A 28000-nucleotide genomic window follows, 5' to 3' on the forward strand; every position below is an offset into this window, starting at 1 on the left:
TAACTAGAAATAATTATTGCGGTAAATTTAAACGATCGGGGTGAAAGCATCGAATTGGAACAATTAGTTTAATGGAATTTTTACGGCGATTACGACTGTGAAAAAAAAAAACTAATTTGGCTCCGTGTGAAATCCCATCAAGTAATTGGACCGTAACTCGAATACGTGGACGTAAAATATAAGAGCTATACGGGAACTAAGAATTTACTGTCGTCGGTTATACCGACTTCAAATCGGTGAGTATATGTATACACGGGCCACGGGAGATGAACAATTTACGACTCGACGGATTCGGATAATTCATCGCGGACAATCCGAGCCAAAATAACGAATTTTCCGTTACCACCGAAAGTCGCAATTCTCAAAATTCGCCGACGCTTCTTTTTCTTCTCTCTCTTTTTTTTCAAATCGGCCCTACGGTGGTCGTGTTCGAACCACGGGGTTGGATTCGGTTCGGCGGCGCGGCCTTTGAAGCGCCGCGGGGTCAGGGCGTCACGTTTCCGGTTCGGTAATGACAACGAGCATCGAAACGGCTGCACCAAGATCTAACGAGATTCGGGGGGGAAATGGGTCGGGTGGCGCTCGCGCGGGGGTAACCGACGTCGTCGGATATAGTATGTACTCTACAGCTACAGCCTCCGTCCGCAGGTCCAAAAACGCAGCCGGTCAACGAAAAAATTTCTGCAGGGTTGCGCGTGTATATGTACATGTATGTATGTACCCGTACTACCGTAGATATATTTATATTTATATACCTACACAGATCTCGGCAACCGTGAGTCGCGTTCGCCGAGAAGAGGGTTGAGACCCTTTAAAGCGAATACGAGCGGGCGTTCTCGAGGTTATTTACCTTATGCGACAATGAGTATAGTTCAAAAACGTCCCCGCAACTGGAATACGGCGGAACCCTTCGAAACCCGAAGAGTGGAAACCGCAACGGAAACAGGTCGTCGGCTATTGACTCTTGCTAATGGAACTTCTATTTGTCTCAACTTCACGCGTACTGCAGTTACCCTGTACGGAGGGAATCATTTTTTTTCAAATTCATTAAACGCGTTGAAATTCAATTACCGCCAGAGTTACCGTTATTGAGAGTAGTAAACACAACGGGGAGTTCAGTCGGACGGAAATAGATAAACATACACCGCACATACCTACCGTGCCCTCTCAGTTTCCTGCAAGATGCACGTACGCAGGGCGGTAACGTTCGTTAAATTTAATCACTGGTGAAACTGCGCGGAATGGTTATGAGAAGTTTCTCGTGTTAGCTTGGTGCGAGAAATCAAAAGAAAAAGAGAGAGAGAAAAAAAAAAAAAAAAAGAAAAGATGAAATTCCGAAAGAAAATAAAACCGAAAAAAGTCTCGCGTCAGTCGAAGACTCAAGTGCAACGCCGCGTATATACTATAAATATAAAGTAACAAGCTCACATGATCGATATTGTTATTTTGCTCGGCGAACTCGTTAAGTAGTTTTAATGAGCAGGAATCGTTGCACGGGATGTGGGTACTCATTGGCGAAGTTCTAAAATCATTTGGACTCGATCGATTCAAACGTACGCCGAATCGTAACGCTAGACAAACTAGGATACGATGGTTGTCGGTTAATGATCATCCATCATTTCGAATATAGCGCTGCTCTAGCTGCAGTTGTAACAGTCCGGCGAAATTCCGAAGCAGCGGCTAATTGCGGGCGAACCAATTATTTCACGGCATTTTCAACCGGTTATATATATATATATATATGTATACATACATCTCGCTAAGGGTATAAAGTCGTCGCCATCTTGCGAATGGCATAGAATCATGACTCGATGTAGTTTATATTCGAATATATATTTAAATCTACATGCGATAACAATGAGGTAATCAGAAAAAAGAAATTATGATTAACGAACAATCGTTTTGAATAAAAAAGTATGAGAGTATGCCGTATAAATGAAGAGAACACGGAAAAATGAATGAAAAGCGAAAGCTTGCGATTTGGTCCAATTCTTGGACAGATTGTCGAAGCTCAGTTTTGATTTTGTAGTCGAAAAATGAATTCTTCGGAGGCAAGGTGAGCGATGCCAATCCGTCCGAACAATGGTCGTTGACGAGTGAAAATGGTAAAAATTGTTCATCCGAGATCTAATCTTCGTCGTCATCCTCATCCTCGTCGTCCTTGATGATTCCGAGCCTCTTCGCGACACTCTTTACGTTGTTGATTACTTCTTCCTGGACCAGATTGAAGCTCATAGCTAACAAAGCAATTCCAAAGAGCAGGTACAGAGAGCACAACGCAATGCTCGTTTCCGCGTTCAGCCTGTGCTCCGGTACAAAGTCACCGAAACCTACCAACAATGAAAGACATTTCAAGAAGTTTCCGGAATTACGGATCGTAGAAAGTGGCGGAAAGTCGCGACCTCTTTCGTCTCTTTGACTCCGTCCCTTATTACACCGACGGGCACTGCGCGACCTTATCTCTTTTAAGACGCAATCAAAGAGACGATAAACTAAGCGATTTATTTCGAGGCGAAATAAAATCTCACGTTTTTTTTTTTCATCCCCCGACACGTACCCCGTTACCTTTTTTTCGCCCTTCTTTTCGATGCAACAAAAAAAAAAAAGGCTCCACGTCGCGTTAACGGCTCCGCTAAGCCGCGATTGACGCAACAGGGCGGATATCGGAGTAATAATTACAAATTCGGTTGAAAATAATTCTCCCCTAGGGAGCTGGTTTGAATGAGGATGTAAGACAAGACTCACCGATCGTCGTTAACGTGATGAAGCAGAAGTAGGCGGAATTGAGAAAGCTCCAAGATTCCCAATTGCTGAATAGAAACGCTCCGCCGAATATGTAACTGACAACGAGAAATACGCACAGCCAAATGGGAACGGGCTTCGACACCTGGATGGCGCTGTCATTGGCGCAGTAATCGTAATCTACCTCGAAATCGTCAACGTATATTTGACGGTGTACCGCGAATCCCATCGGCGACATGATTCGTGGAGAAGGTGCCTCGCGGCGTTGATTTCGTCCTGAGAATTAAATATATTCCCCCATTACTCTTTGACTTTCCTGTCGCCCGTTTCGATCGTTTGGATTCAATGGAATTCCACGCGTTGCGGACTGCACGAATCGAATTAAAAGGGGCGTGGGGTAGGTTCTCACGTGCGATTGAAACGAGCAGGTACCCGAAAGAAAAAGCTGTCTGCGATCGAAAAGTAGGTACTCAAAACAACTCAACTCAACTCAAAACAAGTAGGTACGACGAAAATAATACGAGTCTCGATTACTCGATCGACGAACTTGCACGACACCGAAATCCCTTCGTTTCGAGAATTATATTTTAAGATCCGTTGAATTCACTCTGAAACGGATTCTCAATTTCTCCGGGCTCCGTGAAACTTTGCTCGAGGGCGTCGCGTCGGATTTCTCATGAATTGAAGAGACAAAAAAAATCATCTTTGAAATCCAACGCCAACGGTCGGCCCATTTACCGATATCATCCAAGGGGGGTACTCGAGACTCTCGCGAGAAATGGGAAAAAAACCAACAAGAAGCTATCGTTGACCCCTTCGGAAATGTCAACGGTTCGACTCCGCGAACGCGGGGTACGGGAGAGCAATTTTTGCAGACAGACTGTGTGGCAGGGAGGCAGCTCTCACCACCGCCGTAGTAACTCTGGCTTCTCCTCATTCTCATGCTCCTTTTCATGGAATCCATTTCGATGTAAACGGGCGCGTGGGGCTCCCGAATTTCCGGCGGTGGTTGCGAAAGTTGGCGACGAAAAACCTCGGGTTCTACGGCCAGGTGATGATGTCGGGGAAGCGATCCCGTCTCACGTATTCTGCCGCTGTTCGGCATTCTCTCGTTCGCGACCTCTGCATCGTTCGCGCTCTCCGACCTCTTTGAACCCACTGCAACGAGACGATATACGTTTGGCTCACGATACGAATAGGGAAAGTTGAGAGTGAAAATCGGTAATTAAAAAATCGGTTTTCAACCGACCTTTGGAAGGTCGGCTCTTGGGCATCTCGTCCTCGGGATCCAGGGCGTACTTGTTGAACAAAACCGGTAGGCGGTTGGCTTCGGCTGTGTCCACCATCGCTCTTCTGTCCAACGACGCCGTACCCGTGGTGAGTCTACCACCTGAGAAACGAGGAATACTCCCGCTGATTAGAATCTAATTGAGAGAAAATGCGTCGGGAATGTGATCTGATGACACGGCACCTTTGACCCTCGGCGAGGAAACGGGAATGTCCGAGTATCTGGACATCGTCGACGGCCTTGTGCTCGGAAAATCGGTCGCCAAATCCATACCTTCGAGATTATACCTGTTGCTGATGTTCCAATTTTCGCCAAAGTTATACACATATGTATTTTCCGGGGAACATACGTCGAAGTTCAATGATTCGGACATGAAATGAAAAAAACGATTTCGATAGATTGAAAACTTTGAGCTCCGAAATAACGGAAGATATCGTTGCAACAATCGATCACTAGTTCGAAAATTTGTATATTATTATCGAGCAGTTTGCTAATCAGAGAGAAAATCCAAATAATTTCAAGATAAATTGCAGAGAATTTTTTTTCGCAACATCGGAATTTCTTAATAAAAAAATAAATAAATAAAACAACGATTTGAATATTCAAAACCTCTCGGGTGGAATGAATAGACGAAGGAGGTAGAATATCGCTCTCATTTTGGTTGTAAAATTGTCATTTTTTCGAATCGAGGAATTCGTTTAAACTCTCTGGAAATGTGACTCGGCTTGAACCCTATGCTTTGTTTTGAAAAAAAAATAAAATAAAACGAAATAAATGAATAACAAATGGCATAAAAAAGCCGTTTGGTTGTATAAGAAAAGATTCATACTCTCCCTGTGATCCTCGGAGTGAGGACCGATGTTACACGTTGTTGGTATACGCGAAAGAGAACTGGTGAGTGAAAAAAAAAAAGGAATTTGATTTCTCATAAAATTCCCCGTATCATTCGCTGGTAGGTACAATTCGCGTATATCGCACGTACACGCAAAGCAATATCGTGCATATTTTTCGATGAAAATAATAATCCCAAAAATAATAAAAAAAAAACAATAAAAAAAAAATAAAATAATCACGACACCGTAGCAATAGAAGTATATGATATTCCGGTTGGCGTTCCACGGCGAATACACACCACCGTACCTACCCATTCGTAATCATAGCGAAGAAAAGTGATATCTCAGTCATTCTGTCGGGTTGCAGTGATAGTGCAAGGTATACGAGATTTTATTACGTTTACTCGGGAATTCAACTGCTATGCTAGCTTATACGAGCACATATGAATGTACGGGGAGCATCGTAAAGCTCTTCTCGGTCTGAATCTGTTCGCGCTGCAAAGCTGCAGAAGTAAGCCATGTGTCAATCTCGAGTTAGCGTCACGTGCATCGTCGCATGAACGAAGTGACGCGATTTCACATGGAGACGTTCAAACGGGAATCCGCCGCTGTAACGTGTAGAAGGAAAAAAGGAGATGAAGAAAACCTGTGTATTAGTTCGCCCGAAGTTTATGCGCAAAAAAAGTGGTATTTAAACCGCACCCCCCCCGTAGCCGGGGATAGCCCGGGGCGCGCGAAGGCGATACCCGTAGCTCCGAGGGTTGCCAGGATTTTGCCGGGACTGATCCGACGCGACGTTGGTAACAAGTAATATTGGATTAGTTTCGGGAGGTTTGTCAGAGGACACCGGGGGAATAGCGAGGACTCGAATTTCGGGGTTTGGGGACGACGACGATCGTAGAACAACTTCCTACGATGCGCTCGTCGCATTGTCCGTAACGGATCCAATTTGATTCCCAAGCAAAAGCGGAAATCGATGGATAAACCGAGCTGTGCCTCGACACAGCGGGAGCTCCGATGCGATTCTCTAGGAGACGGACACTTCGCTTTGATTTCTACGAGTACCCTCAACTTTCGGACGATTTCGAATTTTACCCGCATAACGATCGTCGCCATCGTTAGACGCGGAGAAAGATCAGGAATTTGGCCGAAAACGTGAGATAATTTTTTTTTTTTCCCACAACTTCCGTCATACCAACCTGTACTCCATCTCCGAATAAGAAGACCTTCCCATGCTGTCGGATAAACCGAGTGCGGAATCCGCGGACCTCTGGCTGGCACGAACGGATCTTCTGAACGAAGCGCTTCTGTGCGGATACCGTCTGTGTGGCGAATAGAGAAACAAAAAAATTTACATGAAATGTGAAGAGAAGTCGTGTTTTACATCTACGCAATGGAATTTTTTTTTTTTTTTCTGTGTTTCTTTACATCGACTGTCGCGTGGTACTCCTGTTGCTGCGGGGTCGTCGTTTACGGGGTGGTTTAGTGCAGATGTAGCAGCATATCTTCCAGTATAAAAATCTGCAAATATTCCCATCATTAATTCACGAAGATAACGCGTGGATTTTATTTTTTTTGATCTTGTAAAAGAGACGGAATTTGGTAATTATCGATAAAACTGACGTAGAGACGTGGTAGGAATTAATTGCATCTCTCAATTGTATCCTTGCTCGATGTGAATTTGGACTTTGCTATAATAATTGTTATATCATAAGCGGATAATGATAATCTACCGGTTGTCATTCGGTATTGTAAATTCGAAAAACAATAAATAGAGAGAAAAAAAAAAACGAAGGGAAATGAAATTTCACGACTACAACGCGGAATTACATCGGCAGTTTATGACGTACGGTTAAATTACAATTGTAACGTACGAATTTCGTTTGATCCGCTACGCATGATATTCAGCCGATTGCTTCACCTGCATCAACGCGATGCGGAACATGTAGTCGAACCTGTTAGCAACCAATAGTGACTCTATAATCAATAATATAACGTGTTATGCGAACGCTGGTAATCTGATTAATTGATACTAAATAATTGGCGCTAATCACCAATCTGCGGTTTGATACAATCGAGGAGGGTGGGTGGAGGGGAGGGGAGGACGCATTCTCACGAGTAACGTCGGTATCACGATTCCTTTTTTTCTTTCAGTTTCTCGAATCGAACTCGTACCTGAAACTGGACGCCATGACGTCACCAATGCTCGACAAGCAGAGCAGCATCAACGGTATCCCAAGAATAGCGTAAAAAATTGTTACCACTTTACCGGACTTAGTTTTCGGCGCGATGTGTCCGTAACCTGGAAAAAAAACAATTATAATAAATTAATGAAACGGATCAAACGAGAAACTTCGCGTATAATAAGTATAATCGAGTCTTCGTAGATTACATCGAACAATTACACGGCTCGTTCTGCAATTGTCAAGGACTTCTGATCGGGGTATCCCGCGCCTACGCGAATTCAGAACCTTGGCACAAATATCCTCTAATATAACAACGCCGTCGACTTTGGGTGGTTCGCGAAGGTTTTTTTTTCTTTCCTCTCTTATCGTTTTCGCGGAGCCGGTCTTCTTGCGTAATATCGCGTATTAATCACATTGAAAATTTTTCAAGTTTTATCATATCCAAATTACCCCCGACCCCACCCCCCGACTCTCACGCCTTCGTTCGTTCGCTTGTATTTCTTTGAGGGATGGAATTCAAATTAATTTCATCCAGACGATGATTGGGAAAAGTGATTAAAATCTGGTGCAGAATTTTGATTGAAAAGTTTGCGCGAGCTACTCCGATCTGCAGGTTAAAATATACCGTTACGAAATATCGTGTTACGAAACGGAGTCTCCTCTAATTTTCGTACCCATTGTGACGTAGTTTTCGAAATGGCAAAAGCCTACGACTAGACCTTCAAAATTACCGAACAGCTGATGGTGCAGCTTCTGGTGTTCGACTTATCGTCCGTAATTTCTTTGGCGAAAAATTTGAATTTCAAATCGTTCGCAATGACCCGATATCACGAGTGGTAAACTTTGAAACTTATCTCGTGTTTCATCTCGGCGATGAATTATAGCGTTTTTTTTTTTTAGTGAATTTAAATAAAACGAGGAAACAAGCTGCCGCGCGAAAATTACCGTGCGATCCATTCGGCGACCTTGAGCGGCAACGGGAGTCGGTCAAGGTGGATATCATCCGCTAAATAGATGGACAAACGGTGAAAGTCCATCCCAGCTAATGCCAATGCCAACAACGCTGGGATCCCTCTTGTGATTTTTTTTTTCTTCGACAAATATCAATACGCACGTTTCGTTCGCGCGATTCGAAGTAGTGCGTTAGTCATTTTTCTCATCATCTCAGTTTTTTGCCGGAAAAAATGAGAAACGGATCGACGAAGAGGACTTCGTCTTCCATAGACTGCAGCGAACAGAAACCACTTGAAGAGATCTTATTTAGCGGGTTAAGCGTGTACACGTTCCCCGAGGGAACACTTGTACTTACAATTAGACGACATATATACGTATAAAGTATACACACAAGTGGAGTGTGCATAAGTATGTGTACCCGCAACGGTGCAACTTGCTCTATGAATTACTTTGGGCAATTACATTACCAAATTATATGGCACATAATGTAAACTGCAGCACGAAACTGTTTGGCGTTAACACGCCTCGCTAATTGTATAACAAAATTCAATTGCAAAAGCGTGAAAACGAATGAAAAAAGGTGCGAACAACGATCGCCGGATGATTCGAAGTAAAATGCTATCGAAAAAAAAAAACCGGGCAAAAAGTTTTCGATTTAAGCTAGGTGAAATATCAACGTAGTTCACTCTCGAACGATTGCACAATTCAACGGGGGACCGTATAGATCGAAACTGGTGAAACGAATTTCGCGCTTCGGCTTTTTCTTCGCCCGAATATAATCGAACGAATTTTGGAAACAGCGAAGCCCAGCGAGCCCCTTGGGGCTATTTTAACGCGGGAGTGGTCGTGATATTTGTAATCACGGGGTTAATTTGATACGCTAAATTTAATTAGCTCGGCCTTTTTTTTTGCGGCCCATAGCCGCGTTTCGATTCAACCGAAATTAACGCACGCGTGATCGTGTGTGTTCGATATCCACGCTCCCGAATGACAAAAGCCAACGTTCGCTTGTATACCGCGTGTAGTACACACAACGTATTTCCATCGTCCAGATGTAGATCCGCATCCAGAACATCCAGTCGCACCGTCGTGTTAATCGCTACCCCTACCTCGACGAATTTCATCCCGCCAATAAATCTCGAAATTCGCGATTCGAGGCCGCGAAAAAAAGTTTCAATAAAAAATGATATAACAAAGAATTTTGATAAATGTGTACATTTGTCGGAGATATTTTGAATTTTTTACGAGTGATCTATTTATTTATTTTTTTTTTTTCCTCTTCTATTTTCCTTTCACTTTCTCGCGTTTCATTCGCCGCGGGGACCTAGGCGGCTCAAAGGTCGTCAAATTTCCATAGCGACCGGAACAATTTAAGCAATTTCCGCTATTCCAGTAATATCGCTACCGCGCGCCACCAGAATCGGCTAAAGCCCCACAGAAACTCGTGTACATTTCGGGAAACTCTGGCCGTCTAAATCACTGTAGGGAACCGGGAACTGGAAACTGGAAACTAGGAACTGGGTACCCCAGCGAACAACCGCGAAGTTTACGGAAACTATCCTGCAAGACACGATAAATTGAAATATTATATGAACTGGATGTTACATACGTGTACCTACATACCTACGACACACGCACACACACACACACGTACACCTACACGTATACCTACGACGTATGTACTCGAACGCATTAACATGGATGCGGTGGGTAACACGTATAAGCTCGATATACGTATACGGTATACGTGGTGCACCGTCGCCGTATTTATACGTACACCTTTATATTTACCCCCCTGCCCCCCCCCCCCCCCCCCTGGTACGTGTGGCGTGGCGTCTGATACAATATAGCGAAATATAGCGGCGTATACGAGGTAAAACCAGAGGGTGCTGTGGACGGGAGTGTCCTCGGGGAAATTATCACCTGGTGGTACCGAGGCGGTAACCTACCCGGAACACCGGGAACACGACCACCGTCGGCAGTAGACGTCCTCTCGAGTGTCTTACCTCCATACTTGCCCCGTACAGTTATCGCGCTAACTCGCCTTATACACTCCGACACCCCAATGGATGTTACCGCGACGTCGGTGTTCCCGCGTAACCCGGAAAATTCGACGACGTTACTTCCATGTACGCGGTATCGCGGAAGGCGTAGGTACCTACGTAACGTCGAATTGAACGCAGCGTCACCTTCACCGTCTTCGAAAGTTTCGGGAATCGAAAATTGCGAAACTTCTGTCGAACGAAGGAGTGGGATGAACGAGGGTGGAAAAAAATGTGCGCGAGTCGGAGGAATTCGAACCCTTCCCGCTGCGCGTATCGCGTGTAAGGAAAGCGTAGAAAATTTGAATATCACGTCCGCGGTTTAATCCGGATTATTTTTACCTAGGAAAATGTGATATTTTCGTATGAATTTGCTTCCGCGGTAGCGACGAACGCTGAAGATCGTAAATTATATACAATTTCCGTGACCCGAATGAGACCGGCGCATATCTGTACCGGTGTGGAGAGCTGTACCCTCCCCTGGATCACATGGTTTTGCATGATTGCCTGATGCATATAATAATATGTATACGCTTGATAATTTCATTATTCAAATTCGCTTTACACCTACTTTATTTTACTTATGTTAACGTCGTAAAAGTTACCCTCCGTTTTATGTATTGAGAAAATAGTGAAACAGACGGTCGCAGAATGGGGACATCCGACGGATTATACAAATTATTATACATTATAGGGGCACGCCCTAACTCAAACTGAGACATTTTTTGTTACCAGTTTTTGACTTTGTTTTTACGTAAATTAAAAATTGGCATCTTGAAAACGGCATCAATTTGCTAAAACTGTCAAATTATAATCGATTTATTGCTCTGAAAATTAGAAAATCAAGGATATCTCGATGGGATTGATTCGTGGCTCAATTTGGTTGACGGATTTGTGTTCATGGCGTCAAAATACATTAAATAAGTGTCATATGATCGATTTGGAAAATATCCCATCGAGATATCTTTGATTTTTCACTTTTTCAATCGACGAATTGGCGATAACTCGATCAATTTTGCAAATAAACCAATTTGGCTTTCAAATTCGGATTCCTGAGATCAAAATCCATAAGAACAGCATAGAAAACCCAACTTAAAAAACAAAATGATTGATAGGCCAAGGGGTACCCTGTTGGATGTTTTCGATTTTTTGAGCCAGAAATGAAGTGTTTTTAACAATGTCCGTATGGCACTTTTCTTACGTATTTTGACCTCAGGAATCCAAATCTAAGAGAAAAATTGATCTATCTCCAAAATTGACCGAGTTATCGCCAATTTTCAGATTTTTGGGGTCAAAAATAAAAAAATTATTTTTTGGTCTATCTTAATGTAATTTGAGCTCAGGAATCCGAATCCGGAAGAAAAATTAGTCTATCTACAAATATGACCGAGTTATACCCATTTTTTCGCGATTTTTGGCATAAATTTGAGGATATCTCGAAGGGAAAAAATCGTAGCTCAATTTGGACAACGGATTCGTGTTCCTGGGGTCAAAATACATAAGAAAAGTGCCATACGATCGATTTTAAAAAATAAAAATTTTTGGCCAAAATTTGAGATTTTTCCAAGGGGTACCCCTTACGATTTTTTCAAATTTTGGCCAAAAATTTTTATTTTTTAAAATTGATCGTATGGCACTTTTCTTATGTATTTTGACCTCAGGAACACGAATCCGTTGTCCAAATTGAGCTACGATTTTTTCCCTTCGAGATATCTCCATTTTTATGGTAAAAAATGCGAAAAAACGGGCATAACACGGTCATTTTTGCAGATAGATCAATTTTTCTTTCGGATTCGGATTCCTGAGTTCAAATTACATTAAGATAGACTAAAAAATCAATTTTTTATTTTTGACCCCAAAAAGGTGAAAATTGGCGGTAACTCGGTCAATTTTAGAGATAGATCAATTTTTCTTTCAGATTCGGATTCCTGAGGTCAAAATACGTCAGAAAAGCATATTAAACCCATTAAAAAAAATATCGATGTTTGACCTCAAAATCGAAGAACGAAGTATTTTTGAAATCGATTTGATGATACAATTCTTATGTATTTTGACCTCAGAAATACGAATCCGTCGTCCAAATTGAGCTACGAATTTTTCCCATCGAGACATCTCCATTTTTCTGCGCCAAAAAGTTAAAAATTGGCGATAACTCGATAAATTTTACAGATAGATCAATTTAACTTCCAGATTTGGGTTCCTGGGATCAAAATACATAAGAATAGCATATAAAATAAAATATTTTCTTTTGGTTCAAAATCGCCGAAATTCCAAGAGGTACCTTTTCAGAAAATATTCTGGAAAAAGTGGCCAGTTCGACGTGGAAGGCCCCTATAGTAGCAAATGAAGATTAAAACAATGACTTGTAGTTTTGCCGATGACCTATTCGAACGGTTCTAATACCGAAAAACTATAAACTCAATTGGGATAGAGTACAGCTATACCTATAATATTTGTACGTCAGTTTGAATAGCTACGAGGAATACATAGAGAAGTATCCAGATGGAGGTTCTCAGTTTGATACGGTGCACAATCTGGTTTGCTTATTGTACGGCGTGTTCTACATATATACCAATTTCTGTTATATGTATCGTCTACGTAGGTACGATACACACGTGAAACGTTTAATACAGTTAGCCTCGCGATTCCAGGGTACGCCTCGTTAATAATTGATCGTCATTCCCGAAGGATCTGACTCCATTCATCGCGAGCTTACTCAAGAGTGGGACAATAACTGAGGATAATCAAGTCACGTCCACTCTCCTTCCTCGCGGGAACCTCCGCCACGAACCCCCCGTACCCTCGTCGATTATTTGACTCGCGTGAGCGCGAACGACGGGGTACAATTGCTTAGGAATATCAGACGTAACGAAAAGGTGTTGGAAAAAAAACTTGTCGAAACTTTGAAATTAATTCAACAAACTCTCGTCTCGTTGTACCAAATTCGTGGATATAAGGACGTACACACGTATCAGGATTACGCGAACGAACGCTAGACCCTTTTAGGCTAATAAACTCTAAAATTAATTACGTTCTCACCCATTCCGACCCACTACTACTCCAACGAGTAGTTATTTTCGACGAGGGTCTCGGGTCTGGTATACTCGTTGAACATTTCAACGGAGGTGAGAAAAATAACTTCACTCTCGGCGGATCGGACGTCGCATTTGACGATATTTTAAGCTATTAACGTTGACGAAGGTCAGCTTCGTGCGGATTCGTAGGGAACAGATCCTGACCCAAGGCTACGTAGGAGTCTACAACGTAACCGTTATTCTGTTATTCTGAGGAGCTGTTCTCCTCGATTACAATAAGGTTTTGGAACAGCGCGATTCGATTCGATCCGGAACAAAGCGAGGTAACCCGTGGCCCATTCAAATGCCAATCCGGGGGATGGGTGGGAGCGAGCGGCATTAGGGAAAACAGCTTGAAGCTTGACGGCCGCCTGCGATGCCGTTAATAATTCAGTCCGTTCGTAATTCGATCGATCGATTCCCGCCTTGCGAAGCGACCGCGGGGGTGAGGGAAAATTTAACCGGGTAAGGATCGCCGGCACCTGCGGCCCTCGGAGGAAAATCGTCGGCGGAACGCCCGCGCGGAATACACCTTACTACACCGTCGGCCGATGATAATTAACGCAAATTATTCCTGTCCAGGTATTTCGGATCCGCGCTTCCGAATTCGCGCGGGTCAAACGCGACGAAATCTGACTAATGAAATTCGCCCCTCGCCCCTTCACCGACCCCTCGATGCCCCCCCCCCCCCCCGGGGAGTGACGTTCAACTTTTCACCACCGGTCGTTGTACCGTCGACAATTGAGGTCCCTGCGAATCAGGAATCGGCGCAAAGTTATGAGTCCCAATTAATCGGGATCATCGTTCGATGTCGATTAGGGCGGACAAAAAAATGTACGCGAAGCGCACCGAATCCTCGGCGAGCGAGACGCACCGTAAGATTCGAAATCTATTCAACTTCTTCGCGACTCATTTCGCCGAGAATGGAATTCTCGTTAAACTTACCGCAAGCATTTCGAAACTTTGATAACGTGAGAACTTTTCATGTTTGAACTGTCGATTGATATCGGCGAGGAGGATGAAGAAGAAAAAAACAAAAGAAAAAAAAACGAAAGAAAGAACAAACAACGAATGACGACGACGTTCGTTACGTTACGTTGTCGAAATCAACGCGAACACTGGGGCCCTACGTTGTGCCGGGCGAGTGACCATTACGTCCGGGAACAAAAACTCAGGAAGTGAAATACTGTGCGATCACTCGACCTTTAAAGGTTAACCGAATTACGAGAATCATAATCAGATTATTTCGTTTTTTTTTTTCTTGTTTTATTTTTTTCAAATAAATAAATATTTACGAAACGCGTAGGTACATTTACGTGAAATCATTATACCGCACGAGCCACTTTATACGCCGTTCGAGAGTACGGAGTATACAGAGAGAATCGCAACAAAGGATATCCCGTGTCTGCATCACCGGTGATATCCTTTCATTAAAAATTTCATTATGAAACAATGGCTGCAGTAAACGTCCGCCCGTGTAATTTACCATCAGCAATCGTCATCGGCGTACGCGTTTGAATCGAGGCTGAATGTACCCTGCAGGCGGCTGGTCGTGCGAGTGAAATTCTCGGCGTCGTTTTCAAAAAAAATTTCAACGCCGTCCGTATTCTCGGGAAGAGCAATTGTTTCGCCCGCGTTTTTCGTACGTACGTACGTACGTACGTACAGCGATGTACACGGAGTAGAGAATAACGGGCACCGTTGCCGAATATCGCTTCAAAGCGAATACCCTGTTCCCACCTATGTACTCACATGACCGTTTCCATTGGAATACGAACCGCCCAGACGATCGTAAAGCCGACAAACATTTGAAAATTTCATCTTCCACCCAAGTTGCGAACCTTCAGACTTTACCTCACGGCAAACTTTAAACGACACCGAACACTTCCACGGCGCTACTACCTTTCAACCTCTACCACCTACGTTCGCCCGGAGGAGCAAATTTGACATTCAAATACACACTCCCGACTTCATCTTTTTTATTAACTCCACGCGAAATATGCTGAAGGGAAATACATGTGCAATGCATACATTTATACGTCACCGGATGAAACTTACATTCGATTTTTTTTTTCGTTTTTTTGTTTTTTTTTCATTCGTTTTACCTGCTGCACCGCGCGGAACGCCGATGTACGAAAAAGTGAGTTAAAATCGACGCCGAGAATTCGAAGTAAGAGTAACAACCGTCGCGTTATCCACTCGAACGTATTACAACTTTTGCGCGTGTGGATCGCTTTTGTCGTGGCATAGAAAAAAAAAAAAAAAATAGGTGATTTTTGCCCAAGGCGAATTTGTCCTTTGTTTCGATTTTTGACGAGCATTTTTCCCCCGAGGGAAACGAAAATCGACGAATCGAATGCCGGACTCGGAAAGATAAATTTGCCGCTCCTCAGTTCGGACAAAAATCAACCCATTTTTCGAGCACCTGTTACGCGGTGGAGAATATACACGTACGTACATTCTACATCGTACCACCGTCTCGCAGTGCAAGCGTACAGCGATTCTGCAATCGATGTTTCATTTCATCGAATAGTGGAACGGAAGAAATACAAAAATCAAAAGCGTATCGAGCATTTGAATGACAATGCATTTGGCTCGGGAGCGAAATGCACCTGCGGCAGTTAGCAAAATGACTGACGCAAACAAAAGGACCGGATGAAGGGTGTGAGCCGCGGCAATGACCGGGAAAGTACGGTGAAAAAAAGAAGAAAAAAAAGAGAAAAAAGAAAATGGAAAAAAAAAAAAGAGAAAAAAAAGAAAACCCGATCAAAACCAAAATAATTACGCAATTTTCTGACAATTCGGGTCAGTTTCATCGCTACCGCCTCGCAGAAAGTTGTACCGCCGATGGAAATTTATTGTCGCGATTTAATTACCTTCGCGACAAGCACCAGAGGTAGGAAACTCCTGTCGGTAGGTACCTATATAGGTATACCTCTACGAGAGGTAACTACTGCACTCGATTCACTAACGTTTCTGCATAGGAGGTAGAGGGTACAGAGGTATACGTTCTATACGTTATACGTAAGTACCGGACCAATCCGATATCCTGCACCACTCTGCGGAACACACGCACACACACATACATACAGGCGGGGGGCATTCGGGCTTTGAGCCGTCGGCGAACGGGTTCCACGCGATGCAATGATCGCTCTACAATTGACCGCGTTCGAATTTCTACCGGTTAATAGCCATTAGACCAGCACGCGCACCGGCGCACGGCCTCTCCGGGCGAATCGAGGTTTTGTCAAATTAATTAAGTCAGATTCGCGATTATTAACCCTCGAAACTCGGGTGAGATGTCAATGGAATTGAGCGATCTCTGAGATTTTCGAAAAATTTCAAAAATTTACGTACAGCCGTGAACTTTACGACGATCCGAATTCGGTACAGATGAGTTATCGCGTTTTTTATAAATAAAATTGGAAAAGGTCGAAATCAGGGGAATCGTATACCGCTTATACCCGTATGTGAAAATACATCCGCGTAACAATCATCAAGCAACATTGCAACCCACGAATAGCGTAATCTTGGGCGCATTATGTCAGACACTTTCACTATACATATCCGAACTTGATGCCCTAGCTGCGTTTTGCTTGTTTTTTTTTATTCATTTTATTCTGGTCGAATTATTTCTCATTTCATCGCTGCAATAATTAACGCAGTGATGAAACGCCGATGAATACATTACGACGGTATTCCGATCCGATCTCACCGTGTTGAAAGATGATCGGAAGAAATTTGTTCGAGTTGTTTTGTGGCAAAATATATTTTTCACCGTCTCAGTTCCTCGCGACTCTGCAACGACCCCGTTATACTTTCGTTGAAACTGAATCGATCGAGCGTAACATTCTCCGCAAAAATTTTCAGCCGAAACTCACGAGGTAAATTACCGTGTAAATTATCCGCTCGAATTCCGATCATCCGATGAATATGAGGAGGGCGATCAATCGACGATCCTCGAAGATTTCTAACGGGGGATGAATATTGAATGGTCCGCGACCGAAAGTACGCGTATCTGAAGAAACAAATAACTGCGATTGTTAGAAATGCGAAATTCAATTTTCGCTGAAATTATTTGCGGAAAAAAGCAAAGCTCTTTCGATCCGATCCGACGCAACCCAAAAAACGCGACCCTTGAACTGCGAATCGCCTCCCCAAAAAAGTTTTTCGTCACCTCCGCTCACTCGTACGACACCTGCGCGATCTCGATCAATTTCTTATGGCAATAATTCTTCGTTATACTTCGAGAAAATATTGTCGTGAATCGAATAATCGTCTGCGGGGCGTAGGAGGGAAAGAAAAAAGAAAGGAACCGGGCGCGTCGAGATACGTGCAGGAAAATCAAATGCGGCCGCGCGCCGCTGATCAAATTCCAACGAAGTTTCTCGTCTTTGGCAGCGAAACTGAGAGTGAGAGAAAATATTACAACGTCGTCAAAGATACGTCGGACCGTTTTAGGGCCATCCAAAGGCCATTGACCGAATATTAGGCGCTCATTATGAGTCGCAAACGCGTGTCGAAACGCTAGTTCGCTCGGAGCTGAACCCGCGGAGAAAGGGACGCAGGCAGGTTCTGGAGTTTCTCAATAAAAAAATTTGTTGGGAAATTGAATTGCACGCGTGCAACACCGACCGCTGGAGCCGAGTTGAAACGGCCCGAAACGTACGCACTGGTGAGAAAAAATCCGATGGTCGAACGGAACGAGAAAACTGCGAGTCAAATCGCCCGGAATTATAATTCGGTGAAAAGGCGAGAAAAAAAAAAAAAAAGAAAAACAGAGACAGAAGAAGAGGGGTGCGCCGGTATGAGAAATTAATTCTAACGAGTATAAAAAAATCCAATTGTGATCCGCGACGCGAACCGTAAAGAACGCGGGTTAATGAATACGCTTTCAATGTCGTCCGTAGAATCATTGAACGACGGTCGGGCAGTCCGACCTCCGTCACACCTACGGCGCAACCTTAGGGGATCCTCCGAAGAGAGGGTCCCGGTTTAGCGGACCCGGCCAGCCAATGGTACGATCGCGAAATCATCCGGTGCAGAGATTGTTTTCGAGGGACATATAAAGCGGAGGCGAACTCTCGCTTTCAGCCAGTCGCTATCGAACTAATTCACGTGCTTCGAAGAGGTGTCTCGCATTATTTCAGTGCGGTGAGTGGTGGTTTTTTGCATTAGCGAAACAAAAAAAAACAGAGAGAAATAACAACGATATATCGATGAACGAAAATCGGCCGGTTCCGCCGTAATTCCGCGATCTTCGCTTTTTCTGCGGATTCGTAGTGTTCGTCGCGTGTACACGCCCGTTACGGCAATTATGTATAAAAATAGGCGCGATGTATAATTAATGTTGAAAAGAGAGGCGCGGCCGTCGAGGAAAACAAAAGATGAGGAAAAAAAGATAAGAAAAGAAAAGACCGAGGCCTTTTGTCGAGCTGCTCGAGACACAAGACGGGTTCGTCTTATAGGAAGTGCTTAGCACGATGGCGTCGAAAACAAAAGGGCAGATCGCGGCTAGGAGCCTCCAGATTAGCAGTTTTTGACGACGGATAAAACTCGTGGGGTGAGGGGAGGAGGGGGGGGGGGGGGGAGGGGGATGAACGACGGGGGATGATATCAAGTCCCGAAACTCCCTTAATACGCACTTACATACCCAACGGGGATACCCACCTATACAGAGAAAAGTGGGAAATTGGCCCAGTTAACTCTTGGAGCGTTATAAACTCGCCGACGCGTGATATAGGTACATTATTGTATATCAACGATCCCCGATGCAGTCATGCCCACCTTTGTTTGCCGTCGTTCACGCGATAACTTTACGGCAAATATTCAGAAACATTTACCACCTACGTACGTAACGATACGCGTAGAAGTAGTACGCCGCGAAACACGAACATTCGTCTTTCGAATTCGCACCGTTATACATTAGCGCGTTGTAATACCCTTGTATTTTCGTCGGAATTTTCGTCAAATTTTGACGAAAGAAATGTAGCGGGGTGTTTTTTTTTTTTTGTTTTTTTTTTTGCACCGGCTGCCTTCACTTTCCTCTACGTCGCGTACCTTTGTCATAGTCGGATATCTGGGCCAAGGCGCCGCCCACGTGTTTCTAGTTGTTGGTCCATATAAGACCGCGTGGGCGAGTTCCCATCTGTTACGGTTCTGGGCAAAAGAGGGACGTAAAAGAAAAAAAAATGACAAATTCTCGCGGCGCGCCGTATATCCACAGCCGTTATAATTTTCCGTATCGCGTGTCATAAACTCTTCAGTTTCTTTTCATTTCGCTGCTTTTTTTTTTTTTTTTTCGTTTTTCGCAAAGGAATTGAGGCCAATGTCGGTACTGGAAGCGTGAAATTAAAGATGAGCGGAATTAATTATCGTAGTACGAAACGGAGGCGATAATTAAAAATTGAGAAAAAAAAAAAGACAAAACAAACAAAACGGTCGTTTCAAGCCTTGAGAACCGATTCTATCGGTAGTTATACGTATTCAAGGTTCGTTAGTCTGCAAACAAATTTGAATTACCATTATCCTCTATTATGCGTAAGTAGATTCGAATATCCCGCAAGAGATAATTTTTTCATGTGTACACTACAGATTTCGTAGCCTCGGGTATCGAATTAATATCAGGCGTGCCGATTGATCACATAAAATGCAACTCTATCCGGATCAAACTGTGAGGAAAAATGTGCGTAGGTATTCGGTGTGTGGGTTTTCTTGCTTCGGACTCTCGGCGTGTATCGCGCAATGCTCGGTTTCGCCCGTGGAATAGAAATGTTGTAATTGGTAAGCAGCGAGTTCAGCCGGTGGAATATGAAGCGGGCTTTCAGGTTCCTTGGCAACAAATATTAATTATCACGTCGTTTGTTGCATCTGGTGACTCGAACTGACTACTGGCGTCAGTCTGTGCAGTTTCGCGAGTTGCGGAGCCTCATAGAGTGTAATTGAGCCGCAAACAACGGGCGTGTACATAGTTCGAAAACTATGCAAAACTTCGTCGGTGCACCCCGCACACCATGGGCTCCCGCGATATTCGCCGCCGCCGCCGCTGCACGCTGAAACGGCTCCCTCCGCGTACTTTGAAAATCCGAAAATCTAAACTCGCGAATATCTGGAATTCATTTACATGCGGGCGTATATTCACGCCTTGGGAATTCGAAGCACGAATCTTCGTCACTGTCTGACGAACTAGCGGTCAATTTTGCCGTCTGTGATCGGCCAGACCTTGCGCTCGAAATTCGAATACGTTTCAAGCTCGAAAAGGAAATTTCTGAATATTCGAACAGTTCTTCGATTTTCAATTAATTTTTCCGACGACGATCCGACGTTCTTCAATTTTTGGATCGGTGGATCGGTACGAATCGAAGTTTCACAGTCAAACTCGCATAGTCGACGACCGGTATTAAAACGAAGCAACATGCGCCGCGGATTGCGACTGCAGAGAGGAGTCAATTCTCCGCGCTTTATTCAACAAAAGCCACGGCACAAGTACTAAGTGAATTTTAACTTTTGTTAAACTATACCGCTAACTTCTCTCGGCTTTTATTTAACCTGCGGAAGTGAAAAAGCGCCGCGCCCGAGTTGAAAGGAGTTGGAAGAAAACAATAAAATCGAGTAGGAAAAGCAACCGCGGGATCACGCGTTGCAGGGAATCTTCCCTCCGATTTGCCGCTAATACCGTCCGATTCACCCGTCGGAATCGACTAGCCAAACGAAACCTGCGTCTGACGTATACTCTAATGGTATCATTTATTATCCGTACCTCGAGAAATCCTAGAAAAATTCCAGAATACATGCCGGAATTTTTCCAAAAATACATCGCGCCGGCTCACGTCCGTCTTTTCCCTGCAATTCGCTGACGTAACCCCGGAGGATCAGTTCGGAGATAAACCGCCTGTGCTTTCCGATCTGCTGATTTTCAAATTTCAATTTACCTTCGATAGTGAAAATGACAAAAACGAACCGACTGTCCGCCGGTAATACAAACTCATATTCATACAAGAGTCTCATGATTTTCCAAGCTCGATTTGAGACGAGGTCGGTCCGTTTTCTAATATTTAATGATAAAATGCGGCATTTAACGGCTCTAATTATCGCCCCGTAGCTCGTAGCGTACGTTTTTGTTTAATTATATTTCCTCGTTCGGTTCGTTCTATAAAATTTCTCAGGTGACCGCGTCACCGCGTGAATTTCAACGAATCCACAAAAGCTGCCGGAATCACGAGCGCCGCGATACACGCCTGTCCGCAAAATGCAGCGCGAGAGATGAGAAGCGCCGTTATGCAGATTGAATAGAAAATAGGTGAAGTGGAACGATTCAAATAACTCGGCGAACAAGGGCGGAAACAATTCGGCGCTAAACCACCCTCGAACTCCGGCAGGTTTATATAAAACTTCCTTGAAATGCTTAGGGACTTAGCTGGATGCTAAAATGGAGGGTATACAGGAATTGGAAGATTATAATTAGTCAAGCCCTCCCGGAAAATGTTTAATGCTGGTATATATACATATATTATATGCCCGTGTATACCTACTACGCCGTGGGATTATGCGCCGCTCCAAGAGGGTGGAAGACCAGCGGGCCTTCTGCTTTACCTGCAGTCGACCCCCCCCCCCCCCCCCCCCACCCCCCGGGTTAGGAACTTGATCACCATATCGTATGAAACTTTATTCTTTTCCATTTTCTCTCTTCCCACCTTCGTACTACCCCTCTCTCTTCTCTGTACCCGCCACGTATGACGCGTCGATAAAAAGTAGATAAGGGTCTCGAGGGTCAGGTATTACGACGGAGGTTGATCGTGAAATATGAAAATCAGTCAGCGACGGATCGATCTTCCAAACGTCGTTCGCTTATCAATTTTCGCAACATCTCGAAAAGTCGAAAATAAAAAAATCGACGAACTCCGTACGGTCAAAGTTAATTAATTATTACCTAGTTACGCGATACATGGTGATGTAATATTTGAAACTGGGTAGCAGAAAACCAGAATTTTTGGTCAACGACCCGAATTCCAAACACCTGTGAAAATATAATGCGCACGTTTTATGGAAACATGTTGAAAAAAGAAAAAAAACAACAGAAAAAAGTTGTTCAAAAAATCGCTTATTGATCGCAGCTGTGACGTTACGCACTCGGCGCTATTTGCACGCGGGTATAAAATTATTACATCGTGAAACGTAACGCTGTCTGACAGCTCGTTTCTGCTCCGCGCAGATGGTTATGGTGCCGTTAATTGAATAATCAGTGAACGGACACTTTTTGAATTCGAATAAATATTTCGATGTCGTCGCCCGCCGTCGAAACCCATATCGATTCCGGTGCCGTGATCCCGTGTAGACTGCGTTGTACCGCAGTGCCCCGTACAATAGCCGACGATTTCAATTTCGAAAGAAGAAAAGACGAGAACGAAAATCGAAAAACGGTAGACGTCGGGGACGTCGGAGCCTACCGGATCTTTGCGATTCGAGTCGGTGACAATTTTTGGATTTTTTGTCGTAAAAACAATTCGAAATCTATTTTTATTTTGTATGATGTGGCGAACGAAACTCCCGGAGGGGGTCCAGATGTAATTCCGTTGGACGTCTATGGCCATAATACAATGCGGTGAAAAATGAATAAAAATGGAATAACGATAAATGATGGAAAAAAATGGCAATGGTCGGAAATTCGAATGAATTCGGAAGCACAAATGTATCGAGCATCAAAGGCAGAGGTTTCTCGTATCAAACGATCTTCTATTCCTCAGATTTCAAATAGTGTTCTCTAAAAAAAAAAAAAAAAAAAAAAAAACAGGTTTCAGAATTACGGGAGATCCTATTTCCCCTCTACCAATTGTCACTTCTCAATCAGTTCCATCGATTTTTACCGTCTGTAAGATTCCCCCGCCTCTCTTCTATTTTCACATTTGTTCGGATTTTTGCTTCCTGGGGCGATAATTGAAGCGACAACCTCCGAAGCTGACAATGAGTTCCGGAGCTTGATTGGCCGCGAAAAACTCTGTTGTTGCATTTGCTCGCGTAATTTAGCAAAGCGTACATAAAGTTAAAGTTTTCGAACAATCGTCGCGGCAAAATAATCAATGGAGAAAAGGTGAAATAACGAAAACTTCACCGCGGAAATACCACAGCGAAAGGGAATAAAGACAAAGGACGATAAGTCTCGGGATACAATATTTGAATGCTCGATCTCTTGGCATGGAAAATATATATTTATTAATCCAGATAGCAGGGATGACGTGATACGTTTTTCCCCCTTATATCTTACTCCTACATTTTCCCTTCTCCGAACTTCTCTAGTATCTAAGTTGAATTCGCGAACGTCAGCGAAAAAGCGGCAGAAAATATAGATCTTCGTTGCCGCGAAAGGATCTCGAGTAATCGGGTTTCACTCGGAACAGAATAGAAATGCTATAGGTATCGATTCCGTCTCCGTCTCCTCGCGTTCTATTTGTCGAAGCAGCGTTCCGATTGTTGCGAACTAAGTAAGCGATATACCTGTGCAAATATAAAGTCGATTGTCATCCGTCTAACCGTTGAATCCGGATGAAATTCCAACGTCAACAATTCCCGATTCATTCACCCTCCGCTTTGAACCCTAAATTATTTATTCCCCGAGCTCACCGCGTACAGGTCAAATGATTCGCCGATCGCCCGGCGTCGAAACGAAAATTATAATAACAATAATCGTCCTCGCCGGATGACAATTTCGAACGAATAAGTATCCGGGGCTGATCGTCTCACTCAGTACCGCGTCTCACACCTTATTCCGTCAAGTTAGATTATAAAACTTTCGCATCACATCCGAGACGGGGATTCCGTGGTACTACTTTGACGGGGTAGTAAAATGTTGGATAAATCGATGTCGGGTACAAGTTTGATTTTGAAATCGCGTGAGACGTGTTGATTTTTCGAATCGAGACGTCGTTATCTAGTTTGAATAATTTCTCGTCTCTTTTTTTTTTTGTTCCGAGTAACCGGGTTAATCCGGGATTAAACTTGGTGAGATTTTTAGACGAAGACGGGAAAGGATATAGTATTATCACTGCAGTTCGCGAATGAAAGAATTTTTTTATTTAGCTACTGGAAATTTCGATCGTCCCCGAAGATTAATTGTTCGACGCTCGTCGGGAGGAAATAATCGTCCCGCCGTGAGAGCCACATTCGAGTATCGCAATCCTCCAGATAAAGTGATATCCGTCTCGACGTCCGCTGCTGAAATATCTCGAGAATTTTCAAGATGGCCGAACGAAAGACGAGAATCAAAATTGGCCGCGGACTTGTTTCTGCGAATATTTCATCAATTATGAAATAGAATCGACGGCTAGGAAAACTCTGAGAAATACCGTTCGTTGTCGGTTATTTTTGCGGTGCTTTTTGGCGCGAAAAAAAATGTTGATATCTCGATCAATTTTATTCGTAGGTAAATTTAGTAATGAGGGACGAGCTTCGAGAAGAATATGATGTAATTTTCGATATTTTTTTAAAACAAGGACGAGATAAATAACATCGTACGCATAATGGAAAATGAGTGAAAGGGGTGGATTAAATTAAGGCGAAGGGTATTCCTGACATCGAATATAAAAGGTCGTAGCATTCGGCGGCGGTATCCAAAATTTCTACCCTTTGCAATCTAGGGATTTTCAACAGCTGACGAGGGTAAAGTGTGTAAAGATGTTAGCCGGGGTGATGTTAGAATATATATCATTGTTATTTAGTATCTCTTTTGATGTTGCGTGTAACTGACGGTCTTTGGTCTGCAAATCATCGATCGGATGCCTCCGGGTAACAAAAACAGAAAAAAAAGAAAAGAAAAAAAAAACCCTGGAATCCCTCAACTAATAGAACGACGAAGGGAGGGAATGGCAGACAGTTCAACAAGGGATTCGTTTGTTCACCGAGGTATTCTCATTCTTTCAGGGAAGATGAAGCTTTTGATCTTGATACTGGCCGGCGTAGCCGCGGCGGCGGAGGACAGCAGCAAATGGTCGTGGGGCGACGACGACGATGGAAAAGGAAGAACTGGCGATAATAGATATATCAGGTGAGCAGAGCCGTCTTATCGGCCTCCAGGCTACGCTACCAAAGCTATTCTTACTTCGTTAGTTGGCCATTCTTAGCTCGCCTCATCTTCTCATATTTTCATCCGTTCGTATCCCTCCCCATCGGCCCTCACCGACCCCTGCGATGTATACCTATGTATTATTCTTTCATTTCACCTTCGCTCCGTTCATACGGAGATGTATATGTACGATGCGAGTTAAAACTCGACCGGAGATCTCGCAACCGAAAGACAAAGACGGGCGTCCTGTGTACCGGTATAACTTCGAGCGTAGGTGGCTCTTTATTGATCAGAGTGACGAGATTCCGTCCCGAGAGGAAGACGGGCGGCTCGAAAGTTTCCCCCTTAGGAATCAAACCCCCCGCCCCCGGTCGGCTGCAGTCGTGATTCAAGGAAATTTAGTTAGCCGAGGAATCGAAGAAAATGGCGTACCGCGTCGACGCGTCGATTATAGACAAGCGGTGGGGTGGTTTTGCCGAGTCTCGAGAATAAAATGGCTCGGAAAATTGAAATGCAATTTCTTTCGGCCTTTAAACTTTGAAGGGTGTCTCCGGTGCTCTCTCGAGATGTACTTTACCCTTTGCAGTAGGAACTCCAGCGCGTACCGCCCGCACCCACACTCCGCGAGCTACACTTGTGTGTTTACTTTGTACAGAGGGATGCACAAAGCTCAACTTCCAGCAACATTTATTTTCCAGCAAAGTCCTAGAGACGGGTACGCCGTCGTACATTGTATTTTCCATCGGCATAACATAACGACTTCGCATCATCGGTGAAAACTTTCGAACGGCAGAGGATCAGGTGCACCTCCGCGTTTCGCGACGAGAAATTCTCCCGTACAAGGTACGGGAAGTTTTTGGCTGCCGGGAGACGCGGAGGCACGATTTTCTCCGATTTTCAAACAATTTTTCTCAAAACGATAAGGAAAAAAACCTCGAAAACGCTCGAATTCCACCTATTTCTCTCCATCGGGATACCCCGTCGTGCGACGCGCGTTTCACGACACCACGGTAATTCCGTTCCAGATACAGCGTTCACGAAAATCCGGAAGATGGTCCGAATCAATTTAGACCCCAATATCCAGGACCGTACGGACCTAACAGCAGACCCATCACACCTGGAAACGGTAACCAAGTTCTCGTTGGACCAAACGGTCCGAGTGGAATTGTCGGCAGGTAATTTTCTACCGCCCGATATCGTCTCTTTCGAATCATCAAGTTTTCCACTAACATTCTCCACCTGCACGAATAATCGAGTATAGCACGCATTTATCACGAAATCGAACAAGTCGGGCGCCGCTGATGCAGACGGTTTCAAAAAATACCGCACAACTTTATTTCAGACCGGACTACAGGCCGATAAGGCCAGGAGGCGATGGATTCGACTACAATTCGGGACCGGTGGTTCCAGGTGCGAATTTGGACCCCATACTTTACGGTCCAGCGGTGCCGGCATGGATCAGGGATGACCCCCGTTTCCAGGAATTTGATTCCTGCAAATGTAGCCGCGGATTTAATTGCCCTGGACTGAAATTTGTGAGTAGCGTCGATAACCGTTCGGATCATGCGGCTTCGAAAAGCTAGTCAAATCGCGCCCTTTAACTACCAAGGGAGGATAGTCCCGGTGTAACCCAACCTTTTATGTGGATATCACAGGGATCCTGCTCGAGGGGTAAACAGTACTGTTGCTTCAGCGGCCGAAAATACCACGGCGGTCGCCCCGGATATCCAAATTCCGGAGGGAACTACCACAACAGACCTTATCAGGTGAGCGAATCGTTTTAGTCAACCCCTGAATCCTACAGAGCCCTGACTGGCTCGCCGATAAGAAACAGGTTCCTACCCCATCAGCTGCGCTGATAAAAGAAGCGCGCGAATTCCGTTGTCGTGTGTACATCCGAATCCGGATCTGCTGAAGGGAAATGTCAAGAACAGAGTTATTCATGAGAAATGATTTTTTATTCACAGAACGGTCTGCCATTCAGGCCCTTCAACTCGATCCCACCCGAGTATTACGGAAACGGTAATTATTACAACGGTAATTACAACGGAGATTACAGCGGATACGATCGGCCGTACAACAATTACAACAGACCGTACCATGGAAACCATGGAAACTACGGGAACTACGGAAACGACGGGGACTACGACGGGCCCTACCAAGGACCCTACGCTCCCGATTACTCCGGGAATTACAACCCCTACAATCAGGGTGGAGGTTTCAACTGGCAAAACCCGTACAGGCGCAGGCCTTACGACGGTGATTTTTACGGCAGATCGGGAAGCAAAACTAAAAATGGAAACACCAAGACTGCGAACGACGTTTCACAGAGTAAACCGGCCACAGATGGCAAAGACGAATAAATGTTCGTCTGTCTTTGAGGCGGAAAATGTGAAACTGTAAGATAGACTTAAGTAAGTTGTAGAAAAAAGCTTGGGGATACCAAAAACGGTCCATATCAACCAGACTCTGATAACAATTGTGATGAGTTCGGTTTATTATCTCTGATAATTTTCATTCGTTATCTAGACAACATGATCCCTCTTAATTCCAGCACTTTCTCGATAATTTTCAAACACTTGTTTCAAGCTACCAAAGTACGTATAAGGTCGTCTTTTAAATTATTACCATACACACGCATTTGCATCATCGCATAGTATACGATACTCTTGCGCCGATCTGTACCTAACGTAATTTATTGTAATAAAATTCAACTTTTCTTTACACTCGAGGCACTAACGAACCAGCGAATATCCTCTCTACGCGTAATTAGGGGGCTGGAAAATCAGCGTTTTCAAATTCTCATCGCTACACATAATGTACACA

At 44.1% G+C, this 28000-nt stretch overlaps 2 protein-coding genes across 7 annotated transcripts in view; one reads left to right on the top strand and one right to left on the bottom strand.

Moving 5' to 3' along the window:
• Positions 1-1817: 1817 nt before the first annotated feature.
• Positions 1818-28000, bottom strand: part of LOC105692250 — a 37962-nt gene continuing 11779 nt past the window's right edge. For all 3 annotated transcript variants that reach the window (XM_048651463.1, XM_048651462.1, XM_048651464.1), the window contains 8 exons: positions 7039-7165; positions 6292-6384; positions 6063-6185; positions 4214-4323; positions 3992-4132; positions 3649-3900; positions 2746-3018; positions 1818-2330 (listed from right to left, as the gene is read on the bottom strand). In XM_048651463.1, the coding sequence (XP_048507420.1) occupies positions 2128-2330; positions 2746-3018; positions 3649-3900; positions 3992-4132; positions 4214-4323; positions 6063-6185; positions 6292-6384; positions 7039-7165 (1322 nt within the window). In that variant the 3' untranslated portion in view covers positions 1818-2127. The remainder of the gene's footprint in view (positions 2331-2745; positions 3019-3648; positions 3901-3991; positions 4133-4213; positions 4324-6062; positions 6186-6291; positions 6385-7038; positions 7166-28000) is intronic.
• On the top strand, positions 18127-27900 carry LOC105692369 (serine/threonine-protein phosphatase 1 regulatory subunit 10-like). 4 transcript variants are annotated; one of them, XM_020856028.2, is made up of 6 exons: positions 18127-18273; positions 25033-25156; positions 26200-26349; positions 26517-26709; positions 26830-26940; positions 27142-27900. In XM_020856028.2, exons 2-6 carry the CDS (start codon positions 25038-25040, stop codon positions 27535-27537), a joined length of 969 nt encoding a protein of 322 aa, XP_020711687.1. In that variant the 5' UTR covers positions 18127-18273; positions 25033-25037; the 3' UTR covers positions 27538-27900. The 4 variants fall into 4 exon arrangements, with proteins under 4 accessions (XP_020711687.1, XP_012266953.1, XP_048507423.1 ...); XM_048651466.1 differs by lacking the exon at positions 18127-18273 and adding an exon at positions 22290-22583; XM_012411530.3 differs by lacking the exon at positions 26200-26349.

Source organism: Athalia rosae, chromosome 2 (genome assembly GCF_917208135.1).
Source record: "Athalia rosae chromosome 2, iyAthRosa1.1, whole genome shotgun sequence".
In the NCBI taxonomy this organism is placed as follows: Eukaryota; Metazoa; Arthropoda; class Insecta; order Hymenoptera; family Athaliidae; genus Athalia; species Athalia rosae.

Coding starts and splice junctions, on each gene's coding strand:
- LOC105692369 (XM_020856028.2), top strand. CDS start 25,038: ATGAAGCTTTTGATCTTGATACTGGCCGGCGTAGCCGCGGCGGCGGAG. Junction 25,157..26,199: donor GGCGATAATAGATATATCAG/GTGAGCAGAGCC, acceptor ATTCCGTTCCAG/ATACAGCGTTCACGAAAATC. Junction 26,710..26,829: donor ATTGCCCTGGACTGAAATTT/GTGAGTAGCGTC, acceptor TGGATATCACAG/GGATCCTGCTCGAGGGGTAA.